General features: G+C 60.8%; 1 protein-coding gene across 2 annotated transcripts; it reads left to right on the top strand.

Moving 5' to 3' along the window:
• Window positions 1-9,393: 9,393 nt before the first annotated feature.
• On the top strand, window positions 9,394-23,373 carry TNFAIP2 (TNF alpha induced protein 2). Of its 2 annotated transcripts, XM_081829860.1 has the most exons (12): window positions 9,395-9,549; window positions 12,415-12,778; window positions 13,092-13,737; window positions 15,738-15,852; window positions 16,012-16,134; window positions 16,282-16,382; window positions 17,035-17,133; window positions 17,697-17,820; window positions 18,728-18,850; window positions 19,074-19,229; window positions 19,402-19,523; window positions 21,696-23,373. In XM_081829860.1, the coding sequence occupies exons 2-12, from the start codon at window positions 12,430-12,432 to the stop codon at window positions 21,835-21,837; spliced, it is 2,100 nt and encodes a 699-aa protein (XP_081685986.1). In that variant the 5' UTR covers window positions 9,395-9,549; window positions 12,415-12,429; the 3' UTR covers window positions 21,838-23,373. The 2 variants fall into 2 exon arrangements, with proteins under 2 accessions (XP_081685987.1, XP_081685986.1); XM_081829861.1 differs by lacking the exon at window positions 19,074-19,229 and having other exon boundaries at window positions 9,394-9,549; window positions 18,728-18,851; window positions 19,439-19,523.
• Window positions 23,374-23,735: the final 362 nt, after the last annotated feature.

The raw sequence follows: 23,735 nt of genomic DNA, 5'->3' as shown, positions 1-23,735 counted from the left end.
TTGTACAAATGGGGAGACTGAGGCAGGTCCAGAGCTGGGAAAGCCCGTGCCTATGGCTGTGCGGATTAAACAGCCTTTAACCCTGGGATCCTGGGTCCACTGGCCTCATGGGCCAAGTGAGCCTCACTCAGCAGGGGTGGGCACTGTTCTGTCGTGTTCTAAACAGGCCTGGGCTCCTGGTCTTGTCTCCTGGGAGACAAGAAAAGGCCAAGGCATGTTCTGCAGCTTGAAGTGTTTGGGTTAGATGTAAGAGGGACTTTCTAGCAGGGCAAGTGTCACCCAAGGAGTATGTGGGGAGGGTGCTGATCCTGCTGGCCTCAGCTCTGCAGGCGGAGCTGCAAGGAGATTGCCCCAGTGTGCACCTGTCCCCCCCCCCCCTGCCCCCCCTTCGCTCCCAGAAGGCTGGCACTGGAATTTGACTCCAGCCTCCTGGCAAGGCTACAAGGAAACTCATTTGCATGAGCAGCCTCCAGCTTGCCAGGGAGGCTGAGCGCTGAGATGGTGGGGGGAGACACTGAGACGGGCAGCCGTGGGTGCCTTCCCACCGCCCTTCTGCAGCAGACCAGCGGCTCTCTGAGCCTGACCTTGACCCCGGCAGTGGTAGGAGGCAAGTGACTGCAGGTGGGCCAAGGTTCTAAGAACCCAGGGATGTTGAGTCTCCTGAGCACAGGGCGAGGGTTCTAACAGACTGCAGGCCCAGGCAGGTGGGGGATAGGACTCTCCTGCCTCCCCCGGGCCCACCTCCCCACACCACAGACAGCGAGGGGCAGTGCCCGGGCAGGTCTGCCACGGCCCCTATGCCAAGGCTGGAGAACACAGCCAGATCTGAGTGTTGTCGGGGTCCTGAAGGGAGTGGAAGCAGGTACCAGGGGCAGCCCCCTCCACGAATACCTGGGGGCTGGGGGTCAGGGGTGGGGCAGGAAGGAGGCTGAGGGGGTGTCCAGACCTCCCTAAGCGGGGAACCCAGTGGGGTGGGGCAGGAATGAGGATGAGGAGAGGCTGCGGTTCAGTTTGCAGGCTCCAGGTCGGGGCGGGCGGTGGGGGGGGGGGCTGTTCCGGCGCTGCTGATGACAAGCAGTTGTCGTGTCTTTCCTCTGTGGGGAAACTGAGGCCCACAGAGGGTGGAGGTTGCTGCACACCAGGCCCCAGCACAGGTAGCCTGAGACCCTCAGAGCCAGGGGGAAGGGAGGTGTTGGAGGGGCACCGCCTGGCTGGGGTGGGCTGTAGGAGGGCTGGATCAGATCCTGTCCAGGTTCTCCCTAGGAGCCCATACCCCATGTTGGAGCCCCAGTCGCCTCGTGGAAGCCTCCTCCTGCAGCCCCTGGCCCTGACCCTAACAGGCCTGGCCCTGCCTGAGCCCCTTGGCTGGAGGCTGAGGGTCCCGGCGCTGGGTTTCCAAGACAGGTTGGAGAGGTAGGGAGGGGTTCAGTCCCAGCCATGAGACAGCAGGCAAATTCCTTTACTTCCCTGTGCCTCTGTTTTCCCTAGCCATGAAATGGGGGTGCTGTCTGTGCCCCCCGGGCTGGGGAGGCTGAAGTATAAGCCAGCCTGAAAGCCAGAACCCTGGCCCTCCTGTCACCCCGTGTGCCCGGGGCCCGGCCAGACCATAGTCTGCAAACAGAAGCTAAGCGGTTCTGGGCAGGAGTGGGGGTGCTCTGAGTGGTAGCGAAGCCTGAGGTCTGTGAGGTCGGTGAGTGGGGCAGGTGCCCGGGAGGAGGCTGGGAAGAGGCACTGAAGCTGAGGAGCTGCTCTCTGACAGGAGCTTCCTGCCTCAGTGGAAAGGGTTCAGGCTGAGACCCGGGCCATCTTCCTGAGCGCGTCTGGGCCTGGAGACAGGAAGTCAGGTTTTCCTGGCTGGAACCTTCATGCCCAAGCGGGTATGTGTGCGTCGTGTGTGTTCCTGTGAGCCTAGCAGTGTCTGGACACTGGGGCTGGCTTCCCGAGATTAAGTTGGGATGAGCAGAAAGCTGGATAGCAGCTCCTACGAAGGTGGAGTCAGGAAGGCTGGGGCCCAGAGGAGGACCAGACCAAGGGAGCCGGTGTTTGGCCATTGACCATTCTGCCCGAGACCCTCCCGTTCTCCCTGCCCACCAGGTCCTAGGAGGCCTTGCCGAGAGTCTAGCGTATTTCCTTGGCCATCCTGTTGTCCAGGCCAAGCATGGGGGAGGGGCCGGCGCTCAGAGGGCAGCTTCCGGACTTGTGGGCCAGGTTGTCTGGCTGATAAGGAAGCCCGTGTGCATGTGTGTTCCTGCAGTGCCTGGGGATGGAGGAGCCATGCCCAGTGTCTGTATTCCCCTGCATTCTGGAGCAAGACATCCTATTTGCCCCCAGAACTTGGGTCCTGGGCCCTACCAGCTGATCCCTGGTGTCATCTCTGCCTGGCCACTCTTTCTCTGGCATAGCTCCCTGCTCTTTCTCCTCCAGCTCAGCTTGGCTTCCTTCAGTGCCACACTTCCTGGGGCTCCTTCATGGATCGGGGGTTGCTTCTGGTCTCTGGCCCCGAGCCTGTGGGACAAACAAGGCCCCCTCTAGCAGTTTTTGGGACCCCAGCCCAGCCTGGGGAGGGCAGTGAGAAAGTGCAGAGGGGCATCCTGCCCAGGGCAGAGGGCTCAGGTCCAAGGACACGATGGGTACCACAGCCTGCCAGTCCTCTGCCAGGCCAAAGACAATCCTGGGGTGTCGGGAGGGGATCTGAGTGCCCCTACCCCTAGCTCAGCCTGGGCCTTGTGCCTTCTCTGGGTACCTCTCCCTGCTGGTCCCCTGGCGCTCAGGCCCAGCTCCCCTCAAGCGTGTTGTGTGTACACACCCACGGGGCCACACCAGGCGGGAGGAGTGTGTTCAGGTCTCGGCCCTGCCCTCCTCTTGCCGATGACCATTTCCACTCAGAGGCTCCGTCTCCTCTGAGGCACGGGGTAGATGAGAGCATCCACAGGTCCTGGAAGCGTCGCGTCAGCATGTCGTCTCCGTGCCTGCATAGTCTCTCCCTCTTCCTTGTTTGCCTGGTGACCCCAGCCCCTTCCTTCCTGGCCCCACACCTCATGCGGTCAGCATCCTCATCGGCCAGGATGCGGTCCTTGCAGGCCCCCACCACTGCAGGGGAGGGGAGAGGAGGAGGCTGCAGCATTCCCAGGGTCAGCCCCCATCCCATCGTCACTTCCTTCCTTTGCTACCATGAGGTCCCTCTGGGAATTCAGCAGGCCGGAGGGGCCCTTCTCCTCGTGGAGCTCTGGGCAGTGGGCCTGTGCGCAGGTCTGGGGAGACCAGGATGCTGCTGACAAGGGCCAGCCTCGCAGAGCCCTGGCTCTGGGGGAATCAGCCCCCTGCCCCCGGTGGCGGTGCAGGCCCTCCTTGCAGGGGAGATGTGCCGGGGGCCAGGAGCTCCCACGGGTGAGTGCTGCCAGGGTCTCAGCCCAGCCTCCCTGGGCCCCCTCCTCTGGTGAAATGGTTGGAAGGGACGAACCCCAGACAAGTCAAACCCACCCCTGGGTCTGCTTCTCTCCTGGGACCTATGGGGCCTGGACTAGTCATTGCAAAGACTTTCCTCTTCGCAGGATTCCCGTACTGTGTCTGCACGCATACATCCCCACCTCTTGGTGGCCTTTAAAAGGTATTTGTTAGATGTTTCCAGTGTTGTTGTTTTTTTTTTTTTTAAGATTTTATTTATTTGACAGAGAGACACACAGTGAGAGAGGGAACACAAGCAGGGGGAGTGGGAGAGGGAGAAGCAGGCTTCCCCCGGAGCAGGGAGCCCGATGTGGGGCTCGATCCCAGGACTCTGGGATCATGACCTGAGCCAAAGGCAGATGCTTAACAACTGAGGCACCCAGGCGCCCCAGGACCACAGTTTTTGTGTTTTTTTTTTTTAAGATTTTTATTTATTTATTTGACAGAGAGACACAGCGAGAGAGGGAACACAAGCAGGGGGAGCGGGAGAGGGAGAAGCAGGCTTCCCGCCGAGCAGGGAGCCAGATAGAGGGCTGATCCCAGGACCCTGGGATCATGACCTGAGCCGAAGGCAGCCGCCCAACCGACTGAGCCACCCAGGCGCCCCAGATGTTTTCAGTGTTTAACTCTCATCATGTTTTGGATAGCAACACCATCACATAGCTCAGAATTTAAAAAGTACAAAAAAGTTATACGGGGAGATGTCTCCTATTTCCATCCCTCGTGTCCTTCCCCAGAAGCAACCAGGCCTCCTCACAGGATAAGAAGCAATGCTCATCCAAGGAATGTTCGTGAATAATGAAGTGTCAGGTGCTGCTGAGGCACCTGGGTTGGGGGAATGGGGCAGCCCCTCTTGAGCGCTGCTGTAAAAGCAAATGATAAAGAACCTAATGCTCTTACATTGACAGAATCCTCAAATAATGAAATCTCAGGATCTTGGAGAAGAGGAAGGTCGTGAGAAGTCCTGCCATTTCTGGGGCACCCACCGTGTGTGCCTGGCTGTGCTCGCTGATTCATGGCTTTCCTCCTTCCCGTGGATTCGGTGCAGGGGTTAAGAATCAGCTTCTGGGGCGCCTGGGTGGCTCAGTTGGTTAAGCGACTGCCTTCGGCTCAGGTCATGATCCTGGAGTCCCGGGATCGAGTCCCGCATCGGGCTCCCTGCTCGGCAGGGAGTCTGCTTCTCCCTCTGACCCTCCCCCCTCTCATGTGCTCTCTCTCTCTCATTCTCTCTGTCTCAAATAAGTAAATAAAATCTTTAAAAAAAAAAAAAAAAAAGAATCAGCTTCTGGGTCCAGACACCTCTGGGCTGGGACCCCAGCTCTGCACCTTCCTAGCTGTGTGACTTTGGGCAAGTTACTCCGCCTCTCTGGGCTCTATCTCCAGGTGTAAAATGGGGAGCATTCCATGAGAAAATGCAAATGTGGTGCTGGCTGAGGGCCTGGCCTGCAGTCGGCATTATTGTTATTTACGTGCACCATCTCCTCTAACCCTTTCCTGGCAACCTCCCAAGCACGTGTCACCTCCATTTCCAAGAGGGAAGACTGAGGCCTGAGGGATGGAGCCACGTGTCTAAAAATGCAGATGTCGGTAATGGAGCTCCCCAGGGGCCAGGTGGTCTTCATGCCTCAGCCCCCACCATTCTGCCTTCCTTCTCCAAAGTCCAGAAGCCCAGAGCTGCGGGGTGTCCTCTCTGTCTTATCGGAGGAGGAGTTCCCAACACCCAGGCCCTGAGGGTTTGGGGGCAGCCTTGCTCCCCTCCTGGCCCGGCCAGGCCCCTGAAATGCTGGGATTCCCAGGGTGCTCCTGTCACGTGACTTGCCTCTGTCATTGGGTGGGGCCTGATGGGGAGCAAGTTTCCTCGGCTGTTTTCCTGGAAATCCAGGTCTGAAGAGGTGGGAACTGAACTTGGCCACCTTCCACCTCCGCCGGCAAGGGCGCCCGACTTGAGGTGGGCCAGCCTCCTGGGACTCGCGCAAAAGCCACTTACCCTCACCTCAGTTTCTCCATCTGCCAGACACAAAAAGGACCACATGACCTGGCTTCCTCCATGGGTGGAGGGAGGGGCACTCTCTGTTGGTAAACACCTGGTATGGTGATCGCCCTGGTGGGTGGGGATGCCCTGTGAGGGAGGTTCCGGGTCAGCTGTCCCTGGGCATCCCGTGGTCCCTGGGGAGGTCAGCAGACCCCGGCTGAGGTCCGGTGTGGCTTCAAATACCCCGGAGCAAGTGACTTCCCCTTTTGGGGAAGGCCGGGTGGTAGCAGGGACCACAGCCTCAAGGCCTCAAACTTGGTGTCCGCTTACCACTCTGAGACTCAGTTTCTTCATCTGTCACCAGGGGGTACAATGGCTCTGCCCAGTGCAGCTGGTGAGTGGGGTATCCCTGGAAACAAGAGGCCCTAGGAGGGATCCTGGGTCAGGTGATGGCTGGCCTGGGAAGTAAAGGAAGCTGTGGGGCTGGGGTGGAGGTGGGGGGAAGTGCAAGTCATCTCTCAGAGGGAAGTGGGCCTGGCCATGGGGGAAGGGCTCCGTGATATCCTGGAATGCCCTCATTTCCCAGTCCTGGGGAGCCCTCCCCTTGTGATCAAGGCACCCTGGCCAGGTGCTCCCAGGGTAGCCAGGCCCAGTGACCCACAGCCCCTTCATTCCCATGCAATGCCCTCCCGGGCCTTTGCACCCGCTGACACCCCGCACCAAACCGCACTCTCCTTCTGCCTGCAGCGTCCCCCTCTTCCGGGAGATTTTCTCCAGCAAGGTTCTCAGGCAGCCGGGAGACAGAGGAGAGGGAGGACCACCAGTCACACACACACACACACACACACACACACACACACTGCCCTGTATTATTCTCTGACCCAACCCGGCTGGGCTGCCAGGACGGAGTTGGCCCCACCTGCTGCCCCACAGGTTGAAGGTGAAGACTCAAGTAATTGACCAAACAAGTCATTGACCAAAGAGATTGGGGATATTCTTTTTCAGAGACGAAAAAGAAGTGGAGGGCAATAAAACCTCCCGTTTTTGCATCTCAGCTCTCTGCTCTGGCAGCCTTTCCTTGAGTCTGACTTAAGTATGTCAAGCTGCATTTCAGACTGGGGGAGAAGCAATATAGCGCAGTGCTTACTAATGGCACCCCGAGCTCCATACCCACTGGCACATGACTGAACCTGTTTTCCTCATCTGTGAAAAGGGAATAATTAAGGAGTACCCATTTCCTAAGGTGGTGTGACGAAATCAGTTAATGCACGCAAAGCACTTAGGACAGAGCTTGGCACCTGCGGAGGTCAACGGAATCAGATGTCTACCCACAGAATTGAAAGCAGGGTCTTGGGTATTTGCTCACGCATGTTCAAAGCAGCATTATTCACAATAGCCAAGAGGTGGCAGCAACCCCAGCGTCCACTGATAAACAATGAGATATTATTCAATATTAGAAAGGAAGGAAAATCGGACACCTGCTGTAACATGGAGGGACCTTGGGGGCATTATGCTGAGTGAAATAAGCCAGTTACAGAAGGATAATACTGTTAGGATTCCACTTCTATGAGCTACTTAGAATAGTCAAATTTATGAAAAGAAAGTAGAACGGTGATTGCCAGGGGCTCAGGGAAGAAGCAAAGGGGAAATAGTGTTATAAGTCCGGGGTCTCATTCTTGCAAGGTGAGAAATGTCCTGGAGATGGATGGTGGGGGTGGTTGCATAATAATGTAAATGTCCCCGAACTGTATGCTTAAAAAGGTCAATATGGTAAATTTGGTTCCATGTATTTTATCACAATTCAAAAAACTGGTCCGCTGTCATGTCTGAGCAGAGGGCAGGGAGGCCAGCGCACATGGGTCCTGGGCTTCTGAGGCCCCGGGTTGCCTGCAAGGAGCTGGCCACTGCTCCTGGCCCAGCCCGGTGCCGGCACCCTTGACTTCTGGGCTGGCCTGGGGAGGTCTGTTGCCAGTCAGTTTCTGCCTGCTGTCCTCTCTTCCAGGTGGAACTGGCCTGGTCTCCCCTGCCCATCCCCTGGGGAGATGGCAAATGGGACAGCAGCTGGCCAGGAACACTCCCAACCAGCATCTGATGCTCATTTCCTGCTGGGGGTGGAATTCTTGGCTGGCCTTTGGCTCCCTCTGGAAGCATCTGGCCTCTTGAGGATGGTTTCCTCATCTATCACGAGGGGTAAGGCTAGTGCCTGCCCCGCCGGCTATCATCCCTTGGCTCTATGCAACCCTGTTTTCAGAGGGTTTCCCTTGTGTTGGGGGCTCCATGTAGGTGACCCCTGACCCTCCTATCTTAACTCAGGAAAGGGGAAGTGACTGGTGCAAGCACAAAGGAGAAGGTGTCTTTTCCCTACTCCTGGCCGTGGAGAGGGAGCTCAGGCAGCCTGCGCGTCGGAGGACAAGGTCGGCTGCCCAGCCCCTGCCCTGGGAAGTGTCCTTCCTGCCTCTGCTGATCAGGATCCTGGGCTGGGGTGGGGGGGATAGTGGGATCTGTGGGCCTGACAACCGCCCCCCACCCACCCATGACTCAGAAAGCTTCAGATTCTCCAGCGATTTCCCAATCTGTTCAGGGTGAGAGGAGGCCTGGCAGGGAAATGTGGGGATTGCACAACGAGGGAGGTCACCGAGGCGATGAGCCAGGAGCCCTTGCTTCTCATCCTCATCGCCCCTATGTGACTGGATGAATTTGGGGACCTGGCCTTTAGTCTCCTCATCTGTTCACTGGGGAGCAAAAGGAATGACCCTCCCAGCCCTGGGGCACTGTGGCTTTGTGAGCTTGTCTGAAAACTGTCACCCTGCACCCCCCTCCCCCAGGGACTCTGGGAAAGAGAGTGTGGAATCCATCTTACTGCCACTTCCTGATGTCCCCCTCCCCACAAGGCCCCCCAGGGACATGACTATGGCCAAGCCCAAAGCTGGCACTTGACTACCACTCCCAAGGAGGAAGAGGAAGTTCTCAGTCCCAAGGGGCACCCCCAGCTCCCCTGCCCCCCACTCCCAGGCCTCAGAGATCTGTGCCCAGCTGATAGGGGGGAGTGGGGAATCCACAGGGAGGGAGAGACCAAGGGTAGGGGCAAACAAAAGGATGGGAGGAGGAGGGGCTCTAGCAATAAAGTAAAAGGGAAGCTGATGCCCAGCTGGGAAATTCCTTAATGACACGGTTCTTTCCAGAGGGCAGGAGTTCCTAAAATGAGAAAGAGGGAAGGGGGTGAGTCCCCAGTGGTTGCTCTTCACCAGCAATAGCCCCCCCAACCCCCACCCCACGACAGACCCAGACAAACGGCCACGCTGAGGAAGGACAAGTCTCCACTGACTGAGATCAAGCCTGAGCTGTTGGGGTCCGGACCTGGTGTGACCCAAAACCTGTTCTGCCCAACCCCAGTCCCAGAAAGGGAAAGTGCTCCAGTGGGAGTCCTGCAGCCGGGTGTGTGACCTCGGGCGAGTTGCAGGTCGCTTCACCTTTCTGAGCCATAGTCCCCTTTCTAGCAAGGCTTGATAATGAGAGCGAATGCCAGGCACCCAGCAAACGTGCTTTTTGTCCACAGCTGTCCTTGCCTGCACCCACTTCCCCTTAGAGCGCCTCTTCCAGCAGGGCCCCTTCCCGGGCCTCCCTGAGTGGGAACGCTCTACCCGGAGGGAGCAATCCTCCCGCGGCCCAGGGAGCTGGGGTGGGACGGTCCCTGGGACCCCGCGGGGCGAGAGTCGGGCGAGCTGGGGTGGGCGCCGCTCTGTGACGCGGGCAAGGGGTCCCGAGCGCGGAGCCCCTTCCAGCCAGCCAATCAGCAGCGGCCGTCGGACAATGGGCCAGCGGCGGGCTGAGCCCGGTCCGCCCTGGGTGCGGTTCCCTGCGCCCCACATACAGCGGCGACGCTCGGCCAGCCGCGCCACCCAGCCCGGGCCGGTGGCAAGGAGTGACACCCCCGCTCCCCTCGGCGGGGCGCGCGCGACTCCGGGCTCGGGGACGCAGGCAGCCCCGGGTCGCACTCGGCCTTGGCCTCCGCCCTCGGGTTTTCCGCGGTTGCCGCGGGCGGGGCGAGCGGGCGGCCGCGCGGGGGCGGAGTCTGCGACTATTTCAGGCGGCGCCAGGCTCTGCTGGGACAGAGGCGGCCCGGCCCGGACACAGTAAGTGACCTCCGCCCGCGCCGCGTCTGTCCCCCGCCGCTCCGCGCGGCTGCCCGCCCGCCTCCACCCCGGGGTCCCGGCCGGCTCCCCCGACGGAGCGGCCGGCACGGCCCGACCGAGGGGGCACAACGCTCCGAGGGCCCCAGGCCTCCGACAGCCCCACTTCTAGGGAAACTGAGGCCGCTGCGGCGCGCCAGGGTGCAGGGGGCCCGGGTTTGGTACTGCCACCCGGGCCTCGGTCCTGCAAAGGGCAGGGAGGGAGGAGGGTGGGGGGAAGGCGCAGGGGTCTCCGCGCCTTTTGCAGAAGGCTGGCCGGCCAAGTTACTTTGCTGCCTGTGTCTGGGTGTCCTCACTGGGGGGGTGGCTATGCCCTCCCTTTCCCGGCCAGGACAGAGGAGCCAGGCGCAGAGGCCATGGGAGGCTTTGTGGGCCTCAGCCCTGACCCAGGAAGGAGCATAGGGGGTGTGCGGTGCCTGAGGAGAAGCTGGGAGGTCAGGAGAGGGGGCCACTGTGGGGCCACAGGCTGTGGTCACATGATATGACTGAGCAGGCCCCTTTTGTCAGTGTGCCCAGCCTAGAGCCCAGGCTTGAAGGAATGCCTTTCCTGCCCTCTTCTGCTCTACCCCGGTGCTGAGCGTGGCTTGATGGACACAGGGACACGGGACACATACCCTTACGAAGGCTGGCTAGGCGCCAGCACGGGGCTGCGGGGTTTTGCCGATTCCTGCAGCAATACTGTGGGGGTGGGGGTCTTCATGCCCATTTCACAGATGGAGGTAGGGAGGTGTTGTCCACACGCTAGTGAGTGGTCCAGCCGATCCCCCTGCTGCTTCTCTTTCCACTGCACCAGCTGCCTCTGAAAACCAAGGCCTGGGATGGAGCCCAGGGGGCCGCTGCAGGACCTGGAAGGGTGAGGAGGATTTTATACCAGAGGCAAGGAGGCAGTGATGTTATATGGGGACCGGCAGGAGCCAGGTCTGAGGTCAGATAGAGCCTAGCACGTGTGTGTGTGCGCGCAGAGGTGAGGCTGGTGGGTCAGGGTGGCCCTCTCCCTCACCCTAGCTGGAGAGCAGAGGTGGGGTCTGCTCAGTCAGGGTGGTGCTAAGTAGCCCCAGCCAGTGGCCGGACCAGCTCCTGTGGGTATGTGGTGCGACAACGGGATGGATTAGGAGAGGGAGCTTGGCCAGTGGGTGGGCAGGGCAGAAGAGCCTCGTGGCCTTGCACCTTGGCTCTGCGGCTCCCCGAGCACCCCTCACTTGGCCCTGGAGGGGAACTCTCAGTCCAAATGGCACAGGAGAGGCGCCTGAGGTCCAGCAGTGTTAGACTCTGCTGAGGGCATTTGGTGAAGCCATTTGGGAGAAACTCGGGCTTCCTGCCCCCCAGGTGGCTCTGGCCAAACTCAGGGGTTGTGATGAGGCCCAGGGTAGTTGGGCTGGTGGAGAGGTAGTAGGGGCTGTGGAAAGAGTCTGACAGACCTAATCCATGCCTGCTATGTGCTTGGGGCAAGCACCTCCCAAACCCCCTCCCTGCCTCAGTTTCTCCTGGATGATGGATCATCCCATCTGCCTTGCAGGGCTATTGCAGAGGTGAATCAAAGTCATAGTGTTGCACGAGTCACAACTCATTGTACTTACTCTTGGGTGTGTGTGGGCGGGGCAGGCGCTATGGTCCTGGATCGCCCCAGTCATCAGGGAAGCCTGACCCTATCTGCTCCCCACTCCCAGCCCTGCCTTTCTCCCCTCTCCTAGGCTCAGCCCTGTTCCCATTCACTGGTCCTGGCCTTGCTTTGATTTTAGCCATGGTGCTGGGGAGGGTGCTGCTGGGCACAAGGGGGTCCTGCATCTCCGAAAGCAGCCTGCAAGGTGGTGGGGGACATGGAGGCAGGAGGACCCAGCACCGGGTGATCTGAGTTTCAAGCCTAAGCTGTCAACCATAGGGACATTTCCCTGGATCAGTTTTGTGCAATGAGGATAATACACCACCACCACCACCCCCAGAAGGGAATGAGGAAGAGATGGGATGGGTAGCAGGGAGGGCACAGAAAGTGGAAGCCTTTGTGATGATGATGTCACCCCATTTGGGAGCAGCCAGGATGAAACGGGAGCCAGGAAGCCTGGTTCCTGGCCTGAGTTCCTGGGTGACCTCAGGCAGCTCGGTGCCTCTTTGGACCCCTTGTCCCTGCTGACATGTGAAAGTCTTCAAGGTCCTTTCCCACCTCTTGAAGTTTGGGAGAGCACTATGATTTCTAGACCTGAGCCGCAAGGCCAGGGTAGGGGATCGGACTCTGCTTCCCAGAGTCCCAGACAGAGCAACCATGTTTCTGCTCGAATTGTCCCTCGGTGGCTCCACGTAGACAAGAGAAGAACCGGGCGAGAGGGAGGATGGGGTGGGGAGGATGGAGCCGCCTCCGGCGCTGCGACCTTTCTGGACCTCGATCCTTGCTCTGTGCGGTGGGACAGTGCTGTGCTCTGCCACCTCTCCCAGGGTCTCATGGGATGCAGGATGGAACTCATGCCCTCCAGTCCTTTCTCCTTGCCCAGAGGGTGGGCTGCCAAGGAAGGATTTGCCAAAATGAAGTGAAGGCCCCCTCCATCTGGGAGACTTGGCATCTCCAGATCCTTCCCTGCTTCTGGTGATTTGGGGAGGCACTGGGGGGTATTGGAAGAGGAATTGTGGGTGCTGAGAAACTGGTGTCCAGGGAGGGAGCTGAACTGTGGGTGCCCCTCTGCACCAGGAGATAGCCAGACCCTGATGGTCGTCCGGTGAGGAGAGATGGAGCGTGCTCGTTGCTACCACCGCGGCTGTGTCCTCGGGCCTGTCTACTGCAGCTGCTCTTTCATTCCCTCTCCTCTTGCCCATCCACAGGCCTGAGCCCGGGCGATGCTGAAGATGATGACTTTCTTCCAAGCCCTTCCAGGCCAGCAGACGGTGCCAGGGGTTCTTGACTTCCCCGGAAATTCCCCGAAGTTGCCCTCCACCTCCGAGGTGGAATCCGAGGCCTCCATGTCAGAGGCCTCTTCTGAAGACCTGGTGCCACCCCTGGAGGCCAAGGGAGCCCCGGAGAGGGACAAGGAAGAGGCAGAAAAGAAGAAGAAGAAGAGGCCAAAAGGACTGGCCGACGTGTTCAGCATCTTCACCAAAGGGAGGAAGAAGAAAGGTCAGCCCAGCTCAGCAGAGCCAGAGGGCGACCCCGAGTCCCAAACTGAGTCCAGCCGCCCGCGGCCCACAGGTAGGCTGGGACCCCAGGCGGGGTAGGGGTCCGGGATCAGAGCTGGCCGGGGCCCGGGCAGGGCTGGGGCTCATCCGAGTGAATGGCCCACTCACCCTGGACACAGGGAGGGCCGCAGAGATGGGCTTGGCCGTGTCTCGTCTGCCGCCTTTCGCCCGCCCGCGCCGCCTAATCCTGGGGCCGGCAGGCGGCCGGCCGGGCTTCAGTCGGTCGGGGGCGCCGACGGGCCCCGCGGGGCGCATCCCGTCCCCTCTCGGGCGCGCGGCCTCCTCTCCCGGGCCGGCGCGCTGACCCCGTGCTGTCCCGGCCGCAGTGGAGGAGCTCAAGGCGGACCTGGAGCGCGGGCGGCTGGAGGCGGCGCGGCCGCTGCTGGCGCTGGAGCGGGAGCTGCGGGCGGCGGCGGCGGCGGGCGGCGAGAGCGCCGAGGAGCTGGTGCGGCGCCAGAGCAAGGTGGAGGCGCTGTACGTGCTGCTGCGCGACCAGGTGCTCGGCCTGCTGCGGCGGCCGCTGGACGTGGCGCCCGAGCGGCTGCGCCAGGCCCTGGCCGTGCTGGCCGAGCAGGAGCGCGAGGACCGCCGCGCGGCGGCGGAGGCGGCGGCCGAGGGGCCCGGGGCCTCGGCGCTGGTGAGCGCGCGCCCGCGGCGCTGGCTGGAGCGGTGGCGGCGCGGGGTGGCGCAGGCGGCCGAGGAGCGCCTGGGTGCGCGGCCGGCCGCGGGCGCCGAGGGCCGCTCGGAGGCCGAGCGCCTCTTCCTGCACATGGGCCGCACCATGAAGGAGGACCTGGAGGCCGTGGTGGAGCGGCTGAAGCCGCTCTTCCCCGCCGAGCTGGACGTGGTGGCCGCCTACGCCGAGAGCTACCACGAGCACTTCGCGGCCCAGCTGGCGGCCGTGGCGCAGTTCGAGCTGTGTGAGCGCGACATCTACATGCTGCTGGTCTGGGTGCAGAACCTCTACCCCAAGTGAGTGGGCGCCGCGCTGCCGGAGGCTGGGAGCCTCGGGAGCAGGGCCTGCGCTCCGTGGGCTTTGCACTGGGAATCCTTGATTTCCTGGCTTCAGCCACGATCTACAGTTGGGGAAGCCGAGGCACGGGGAATGGCGGGGACTTCATCATTCATGCCTGAGCTCCCAGTCTGAGGAGCGGGGTGAGGCGGTGACCATCCAGAGCAGGGAGGGCGGTGGCAGAGGAGACCAGGGACTGTGGGAGCCACCAGCAGGGGCCCTGAGCAGCCTGAGTCGATTGAGGAAGCCATCCCTGAGGTGGTGGAGGAGGAGGAGGGAAAGAGGAGGAACCAAATTCTGCCTGCTGCTGGAAGGAAGAGAGGCAGGCAGGGGAGGGGAGAGGGCAGGCCTGGAAGAAGGTGGAGGGAGGGTGGTGTTCCCGACCAAGGGAGTCATCTTCGGCTGCCCGGGCTGAGCCCTGAGACTTCCTGGGAGTTGTGCAGAGCTGGCCAGTGTTTGGATTTACCTGGCAGGCTATGGGGGCGCTCCGGGCAGCACAGGGAATAGACGCAGAGCAGGGCCATGTGGCCATTGTGCAGGGTCACCCGGTGAGCCCACGGCAGAACTCGGTTCTGGTCCCCGAGGCTCAGAGCTCCTTGGGTGGGAGGCCGGCTCTGAGCAGAGTGCCTCAGGTACCCTCTGATTTACCGGGACTCCCTGGAATCCTGAGCACATCTGTCATTTGTCCAAGCTGGGTGAGGAGTGCAGTGCTGGGTGGGAATGCCCAGGGCATGGGAGGCCGGGGCTTCCTGTGGGGGCTAACTCTGGCCCCCAGGGTAAAGCCTGCAGGAAGCCTGGACGTGTGTGAGCAGTGACTGAGGGTCTCGGGGACACATCTGGGTGGCCGGTGGTCTCGGGGGGTGCCAGTGGCTCAGCCTCCAGCGGGGGGCCAGAGGAAGGGTGCCGTGGGGGTGGTGGGTGAGTCAGCAGGGCATAGGGAAATTGGCATAGGGCAGGGATGGCGGGCTAGACAGGCCAGTCGTGAACCAGTTTCTCCTTGCTTATCCTGACTCACCAGGAAATACTGGGCATTTGCACCTCAGCCTTCCTGTCCCAGTGACCTCAGGGCTTTTGGCCTGGGGCCCACTGGGGTCAGCACGGCAGGAAACTGAGGCCAGCAGGGCAGAGCCCTGGGGAGAGGGAGTGCAGGGGGCTGCCGTTGAGGACTGTGTGGCCAGAGTGGCCAGAAGACAGGGAGCACAGGGTCCCAGCCACATCCAGGCTGGGAGAGGGGTGAGAGGGCGGTTCTTGAGTGTCCGGGCAGACAAAGGCCCCTGAGGAAGTGCCAGGGAGGGCTGGACGGTCCCTGGGGCTCCCGGATCCCACACAGGCGCCACGAGAGTGAGTGGAGTAGCTGGGGTGGGGCAGCCCTTCCTGCCTGCACCGACCCGCCCTCGGGGGGCAGCAGGGCCGGCCTGGGGGTGCTGGTCCCGGGCTGGCAGGATTCCCAAGGCCAGCAGGCCTGGAGTGCAGTGAGGGAATGAGGTGGGGGGGGGGGGCTGGAGAGCGAGCGGCCGGTCTGCAGCCGAAGGAGCCGTTTTGTATCTGTGTGAGCTGGAGGCCTTGTGGCAGGGAGGGGGCCAGACTCCAAAGTCGTGCTTGCTGGGCGGAGGAGGGACTGCTGGGGCCCAGGAGGCTGGAGAGCAGGCCCCTGCAGCCAGCCAGGCGAGAGATGATGGTGGTGGTTAGGGCCTCGGGCAGGGTGACTTGAGGCTGATCTGCTTCAGTAGGAGTGGATGGGGGGGAATGAGTCAGAGCAGGCATGAAGATTCCAAGGTTTCTGACCCAAACCCAACTGCACAGACCGGGGACCCATCCTCTGAGCTGGAGAAGCAGGGATGGGGGAGGGCGATCAAATTCTGGGCCTGCGGGAGACCGAGGCTGAGAAGGTGGGCTCTTGCATGAGTGCTGGTGCTAAGTGGGTGCAGTCTTTCTCATGCTAGCCCCCCTCTGCCTGCAGTGACATCATCAACAGCCCCAAGCTGGGGGGAGAGCTGCAGAGAGTCCAGCTTGGGAGCCTTCTGCCCCCCAGGCAGATCCGGCTGCTGGAGGCCACGTTCTTGTCCAATGAGGTGGTGAGTCCAGCGCCAGGGACCGGGGCCAGGGCAGGGCAGGAAGGAAGCTAGGGGAGGCTCGAAGACAGGTGGGACGCAGGCAAGGAGCTTGACAGGGACTCCCACGTGGGCCCGGCCGATGGGCTCTGTGCTGCCCTGACCTGCCTCTCCTGCCCCCAGGCCAGTGTGAGGGAGCTGATGGCCCGGGCCCTGGAGCTGGAGTCACAACGCTGGGCCCGGGATGTGGCTCCCCAGAGGCTGGACGGCCATTGCCACAGCGAGCTGGCCATCGACGTCATCCAGGTAACACAGCCCGCCCGCTGGGCTCTCGCACAGCCCACGCCTACCCCATGTGTGTGCATACACGTGCCCACTCTGAGCACCGCCCTCCCCTTGTGCCGGCCTACCCCCTCTCTCTCCCCCATCTCAGCTCACCCCTCACCCTTGCAGATCATCTCCCAGGGCCAGGCCAAGGCCGAGAGCATCACCCTTGACCTGGGCGTGCAGATAAAGCACCTGCTGCTGCTGGAGTTGGCTACATTCCTGAGGAGGTGGGTGTGCGCCTGCCTGTGCCGGGGAGGGGGACCTGGTCCCTATAGCCACTTCTCTCAGAGCCACCTGCGCTCCGTGTCCCACTTGGGTATCCAAGCCAGATCAGCGTCCCCTTCCTGCCTCTGGGGTGTCTGTCATTATGAGCAGGAGTCCTCCCCCCACCCCCCCCAAACCTCCCACCTGAGCCCTGAGAGCCTCAGGTGATCAGACGGCTGAGCAGGAAGCCCTTAACACTGCAGCCTCCAGCTGCGAAAAGGATGCCCCAGGAGGGACTGAGGCCCTGGCCTCCCTTCTGCGGTACCCCGGGTCTCCAGCCCTGCATTTCTCTTGGCTGCCTCCCTCCCTGCCTCTGAGGACTCCTCCATGTACCCCTTGCCTTCACCCCCCCGCCCCCGTCTTCCAGCTATAGAAGGATCTGGGGGGAAGGAGTGGGGCCGCAGGAGCTCTGCAGGGGCCTTGGCCCCACTGGCCTTGGTCTGCAAAGCCAGTTACTGATGTTCAGGGGCTAGTAGCCCCTCCCCGGGGGCCGTAGGGAGCCTGTCAACCTGACACGAGCTCTGTAAGCCCAGGGGGCCTGGGGGGCAGGCCGGAGGCTGCTATTGTCCCAGTGTTTGTGCTGATCCTTGCATGTGCCCCTTCCGGTTTCACCAGCTACCAGCGAGCCTTTGATGAATTTCTGGAGAGATGCAGACAGCTGGGAAATTACAGGGCCAATGTCATTGCCAACATCAACAACTGCTTGTCCCTCCGGTAAGGGGGTAAGGGCACTAGGAGGGGTTTGTGGGAGCGGGAATTGGGAATCGCCGGGCCTGCTGGGCTGTTGGAGGAAGAGGATGGCTGGGAGGGGGAGGGGAGGCCCGTGGGTGCGGTGTGCGGTGGGAGGTACAGCATGAGCAAAGCTGTGGGATTACAATGGGCACGGCTGTGAGGAGATGGCCGGGGTCTGTAGGGGCGGCAGCAGCAGCAGGCATTTATCAAGTGCTGCTGGGTCAAGCATCATGCGAAGGATTTATTCCTTATTTCATGCTTGTAACACCCCTCAGGAACAGATGCGGGGTTGTGTCTGTTGGGCGGATGTGGATGAGGAGCACGTAGTGCAGGTGTTCCCTGCGGGTGAGCAGGCTAGGTGCTGCCTCCGGAGCAGGGATGGGATGGTCCGGACTTGCTTCCACAGGGAGTGGGGAGTCACGGAGGCTTGTAGAGTGAAGAGATGGTTTAGGAAGGTTTGCCTAGGGCCAGTAGGCTCTCTGGGTCGGGGACTGTAGTCTGGACAGGGCTGGTCTTACCTCCCTGCCCCATCCGTGTCCTTCCAGGACCTCCATGGAGCAGAAGTGGCAGACACCACAGGACCTCCCGGGCCACCTGCTGAGCCCCCTGAGTGAGCTCAAGAGTCACGGCTTCGACACCCTGCTCCAGCGCCTGCTCGGGGACCTGAAGGTACCGGAGCCTGACTCCCTGGAGTGCCTGCTGAGCTTAGCTTTGGGGCGACGCAGAGAGGGACCAGGAGGGGAGGAATGGCAGAAGCAGGAACCCAGACGTGTGTGGCCAGCTGTCGTGAGGCCTGTGCCACCACAGTGATGGGGGCCACGAGGGCTTGTGACCTCATCCCCAGCACTTCAGCCTGGGCTTGGCCTCAGAGGGGCCCCTTGGGCTGGGAACCCGCAGAGAAGTGTTAGTGCCTCTCCCCGCTCTGAGACTCAACCCAGCCCTGAGCCTCTGTGCTCCTTCCCCAGCTCCCCCAGACCCTCCTGCCTGCGCCCTGTCCCCATGCCTTCCTCCCAGCAGGGATGCTCAGAGCCTCTGGCAGCCGCTGCCCCACCTGCTGTGGGCCAAGAAGTCCACAGAAACCCCTTGGCTCCCTTAGCAGAGGGTGAAGCAGGGGTCCCTGAAAGAAAGAGGACGAGGAGTTGCCTGCCTGTTTTCCGCGGGAGCCCGCCTTGTCCCTGCTGCCCAAGGCGGAAGGCCGTGGGTAGCCAGCCGGGGGTGAAGGCCGGGCGGTGACCCTGGATGACTTGGCACGCGTCCTCACAGGCCCCGCCAAGCACAAGTCCTTGTTTATGCAGGAATTTATTTATTTCAGAGGGGGGCGGTGGAAAAGGCCTCACGGCAGGCAGATGGCCGGCTTGGCTCCAGAGCTGCAGCTGGTTGACCTTGGAGAAGGGGCCAGGGACCCTGTCTCCACTTCCTGTCTGGGAACAGGGCCCCGAGTTCCGCCCAAGTTCCCTGGGAGTCCTCGAGCCCCCGCCCCTGCGCTGGGCCGCGAGTGTCGCTGTGCGTGGGTCTGCGGCCGGCGGGCCTTCCTCCGCAGGGCGTGACCAGACATCCTGCCTCTCTCCTGTCGCAGCCGCTGTTCAAGAGGTTCACGCAGACCCGCTGGGCGGCCCCGGCGCAGACCCTGGAAGAAATTCTCTCCACCGTGGCCAAAAGGCTGCCCGAGTTCTCGGAACTGCACGACTGCTTCCGGGAGGTGAGCAGGCGCTGGGCCGGTGGCTGGGCCTGGCGGGGCCTGGCGGGGGCGCGGGGGGCGGGGGGCGGTCTGGACACACGCCCTAGCACGTGTGCGCGGCGCGCACACACAGCACACGGATGCACCCGGCCCCGCCCGGACTCCTGGCTCCGAGGCCTGGAAGGACACTGGGGAGCTCCCCGCCCGCGGCGGCTCACCCAGCCCTGCCGGCCCGCCCCGCCAGGAGCTCGCGGAGGTCATCCACCTGCACCTGGTGAAGGAATACATCATCCGCCTCAGCAAGAGCAGCCTAGTGCTCAAGACGGCTGAGCAGCAGCAGCAGCTGGCCGAGCACATCCTGGCCAACGCCGATGTCATCCAGCGCTTCTGCACCCAGAACGTACGTAACGTATATACCGTACGTCCGCTCCTGCCTGCCCCTCCCCCAAGTCCTGCGGGGCCAGGACCGCCGCCGGGCCTCCCCAGCCCTGACCGGTCCGACCTGAACTCTGGGCCCCCGGGGGCCCTTCGGGGAAGGGGCGGCCCGCCTCCAGCCAGACCTATGCCTGCAGGGCTCCTCAGCGACCTGGCTGCAGCACGCCCTCCCCAAGCTCGCCGAGGTCATTCGCCTGCAAGACCCCAGTGCCATCAAGATCGAGGTGGCCACTTATGCTACCTGGTACCCCGACTTCAGGTGAGAGCAAGGGCACCACGGGCCGGGGCCGTCCGCAAGGCCCTGCTGGCGCTGGTCAGAGCCTGGTGGGGCTGGACTCAGGACTTCAGGGCCACTAGAGCTGATACGGGCCTCCACGCCGCCGTCCCAGCACTTAACCCTTGCGGAGTGCTGGCCGAGTGCCGGACACGGTGCTAAGATGTTACAGTGGCTCATTCACTGGAACCTCACTACAGCCTTATGAAGGAGAGGCTTTCCATCCCCATTCCCCAGAGGAGGCCTGGAGAGCTTGAGGAACTTGTCCGAGGTGACACAGCTAGCCAGGGGTGAAGCCAAGATGGAAAAGCCAGGTAGTCTGGCTCTACAGTCCACACTTTTAGCCTGATACGATACTGCCCCCCTTAGAGGGGAAACTGAGACCAGAGAGACTAGGGACCTGCTAGAAGCCATGCTAAGCTAGGATCCAGCCCTGGGGTCAGAGTGGAGGCTTACCCCCCAGCCCTCTGAGGATCTGGGGAGCTAGGGCAATTGTTTTTCAAGGCTGAGTCCTCTGACATGGTAGGGAAAGTTTGAACAGTCTTGATTTGGATTGCTCAGCCTAGTCCAGCCTAGTCTAGCCTCTGGTTGATCCACTCCATCCATCTACCTGCCTAGCTACTTATTTACACACTCATCCATTCATCCATCTACTCATACAAACACCCATCTACCCATCTACTCATCTCCCCATCCATGTAGCTATCCATCCATCTGCTCACCCACCCTTCCACCTATCTATCCAAACATCTGTCTACCCATCTACCCATCCACCCACTCATCCATCCATCCATCCATCCATTCACCTACCTATTCATCTACCCATATACCCATCCATTCATTCATCCATCCACCCATCCATCTACCCACCCACCAACCTATCCATCCACTCATCTATCTACCCACCCATCCACCCACCCATATAAAAAATCCATCTACTCGTTTACCCTCCACGTAGCTATCCATCCATCTGTTCACCCACCCTTCTACCTATCTACCCAACCATCTATCTACCCATCCACCCACTCATTCATCCAGCCATCCATCCATTCACCTGCCTATTCATACATCCATCTACCCATCCATCCATTCATCCATCTACCCATCCATCTATCCACCTACCCACTTATCCATCCACTCATCCATCCTCCAGCCAGCCAGCCAGCCAGCCAGCCAGCCATCCTACCAATTATTGAGTGGTTTCCTGTTAAGTGCCGGGCTCTGTTCTAGGTACTGGGATGCAATGAAGTATAAGACAGACCAGGTAGCGGCGACTGGGTGGCTCAGTCGTTAAGCGTCTGCCTTCGACTCAGGTCCTGATCCCAGGGTCCTGGGATCGAGCCCCGCATCGGGCTCCCTGCTCCGCAGGAAGCCTGCTTCTCCCTCTCCCACTTCCCCTGCTTGTGTTCCCTCTCTTGCTGCGTTTCTCTGTCAAATAAATAAATAAAATCTTAAAAAAAAAAAACAGACAGGGGCGCCTGGGTGGCTCAGTCGTTAAGCGTCTGCCTTCGGCTCAGGTCATGATCCCAGGGTCCTGGGATCGAGTCCCACATCGGACTCCCTGCTCGGCAGGAAGCCTGCTTCTCGCTGTCCCACTCCCCCTGCTTGTGTTCCTGCTCTCGCTATCTCTCTCTCTGTCAAATAAATAAATAAAAAAAAATCTTTAAAAAAAAAAAAACAAAACAGACAGACCAGGTCTCAGTCCTCCCTTGTGTAGCTTACAATCTAATGCAGGTTAGTAATAATGAGGTAATCAGGCAAAGAAATACAGTTATGATCTGTAAAGATTGTTTAACCAAGGTTGTGAATGACAGGAGGTGCTGACTTTAGAGATGGGAAATCTTGGGGGAGGTGACATTTTCCCTGAGGCCCAAAGTGTGAGAAGGAGCTGCTCATCTCCAGGGTGTGGGAAAGAACATTTCAGGAGGAACAGCCAGTGCAAAGACCTGAGGCCGGCAGGAGTTTAGTGCACGCTAGGGAAGGACAGGTGTCTGGGGCTGGTGGAGCACAATGGGCAAAGGAGACAGTGACCCCCTCGTGGGCAGGGGCTTGGCTGCAGGGCCCTGTGGCTTGGGCCAGGAGTCTGGGGAGCTGGGAAGAAGTGTGAGTAGGGGTGTTGGTGACTAGGCTGGACTGACAGAATGCTCTCCTTGCCAGCAAAGGCCACCTGAGTGCCATCTTGGCCATCAAGGGAAACCTGTCCAGCAGCGAGGTCAGGAGCATCCGAAGCATCCTGGACGTCAGCACGGGAATGCACCAGTCTTCCAAGCCCCTATTTTCACTTATAAAGGTCGGTTAGCTTTCCCTGCAGCCTGGCCTGCTTGTGAGCACCCAGTGAGCATCGGACACCACCCCCCTTGGTGGGCAACCACTCCACTCCACGGCCCCTCAACAGGCTTCGTGCCTACTGCTGCGGCTTCTGCCCAGCCTCGGCTAAGGCGCAAGCCCCTGGGCGGCTGGAATCGGATAGGACCGGTTTACGTGCCCGTCCCGTGCGGGCGGGAGCGCCCATTGTGGGGAGGCAGTGAGGTAATCCCCAAGAGACTCTTTGTAAATGACGGTTGATCATGCATGTACCAATGGAGGGAGCTGGGAGGGAGAGTGGCCAGGGTCAGAGATCCTGGGTCACCTCCGGTCCGTGGGGCCCCTCCACAGTCTATCATAACTGTCCTCCTCATGGCTGGGTCTGAGCGCCTTCCCAGCTGCCGAGGGCCAGGGGCTGAGCCTCGCCTATCCCGCCTCCTCTGGCCCAGGACTACGGTGAGTGGGGCTCAGCATGTCCGTGGAAGCGAAGGCAGAGCTAGAAAACAAAGGAAACAGTGAACTCCCATCTGGGCCCTGGACATCCTGGGTCTTCCATGTAGGGATAGGCCCGGTGTGGGGGGGCGGGGGTGCTCCGTGGGGCCGCTGCCTGGAAGTCAGCCTGAGGTCTGGGCGGGGCACGCTTGACCTCTGACCCCTTGGCCTCTGGACCAGCGCCCTGTTGCTGTTGTAACACATTTCCACAGACATGGTCATTGAAACCAGAACCTACCTTTCAGCTCTGGGGGGTCAGAAGTCTGACACAGGTCTCAAGGGCTAAAGCCAAGGTGTCAGCAGGAAGATTCTGGGGGGAATTTCCTTGCTTCTCCCAGTTTTTAGAGGCTGCCTGTATTCCCTGGCCTGTGGCTCCCTCCATCTTCAAAGCCAGCAGTGGCCAGTCAAATCCTTTTCACATCACAGACCTCAGATCTCCTCTCCTGCCCCTGCTTCCACTTTTAAGGACCCTTTTGATGACCTTTGGCCCACCATATAACCCAGGATCAGCCCCTATTTTAAAGTTAGCTGATTAACAGCCTTACCCCACCTGCAGCCTCAGCCCCCTTTGCCACAGACCCTGACGTAATCACAGGTTCCAGGTGTTAGGATGTGGGCTTCCCGGCGTGGGAGACATGATTTTGCCCCCTCCATGCACGCCCATCCTCCCCCTGCCCTGGACGGTGCCTTATCCCACGCCGGGGAAAACATGGCTCCGGGAATGCTCCTAGGCCTCTGCCGATCCCCGAGGCCCGCTCAGCTTGAGAGGGCGCAAGTCAGACGCAGGCAGGACTCAGCCTCATGCCTCTGAGCGTGCTGAGGTGGGGTCTGGAGCCGGAACCCTTGGGTTTGTCCCCCTCTCTCCAGGTACTGTGGCCAGGAACTGGCCCATGTAAATGGTGCACAAGGGCTTTTGTACATTTGTAGGAGTTAGTGTGTTTGATGTTGTTAATATTATTTTTGATAGCACTGCTTTTGAATGTATGTATTCAGGACAGGGTGCGAGTTTTTATAGCTTAATATAAACCTGATTTCAAAAGTGGCTTAGAGTGATTCATTTTGGGAGCCAGAAGGGGCAGCGGTGGCTTTCCCAGCCTCCTGGGGCCTGGGAAACCCTGTCTCCCCAGGCTCTGTGGCAGGATCCCTGTCCCCACTCCCTGGGAGTCCAGCCCTGTGGCGCCTCCTCCCCCTTCTCACCAATGAGCATGAGCTGGCGGGGGGGGGGGGGAGGTGGCTGCCTATGGGGCACGATCAGTCATTTCGCTCTTTTGTGCCTCAGTTTCCTTACCTGTAAACAGGGGACCATAAGCTGCTTTGGTCTTCCCCACATTCCTTTGGAGGATGAGGGGGGAGGGGTGGACTCTAGACAATCATTTCACCCACACCCTTGTGCCCAGTAGG

This window comes from Leptonychotes weddellii, chromosome 9 (genome assembly GCF_054177405.1).
Source record: "Leptonychotes weddellii isolate Sample4059 chromosome 9, ASM5417740v2, whole genome shotgun sequence".
Taxonomy (NCBI): domain Eukaryota; kingdom Metazoa; phylum Chordata; class Mammalia; order Carnivora; family Phocidae; genus Leptonychotes; species Leptonychotes weddellii.
Note: the sequence above shows the minus strand (reverse complement) of the source record. Positions and strands in the feature narration are given on the sequence as shown.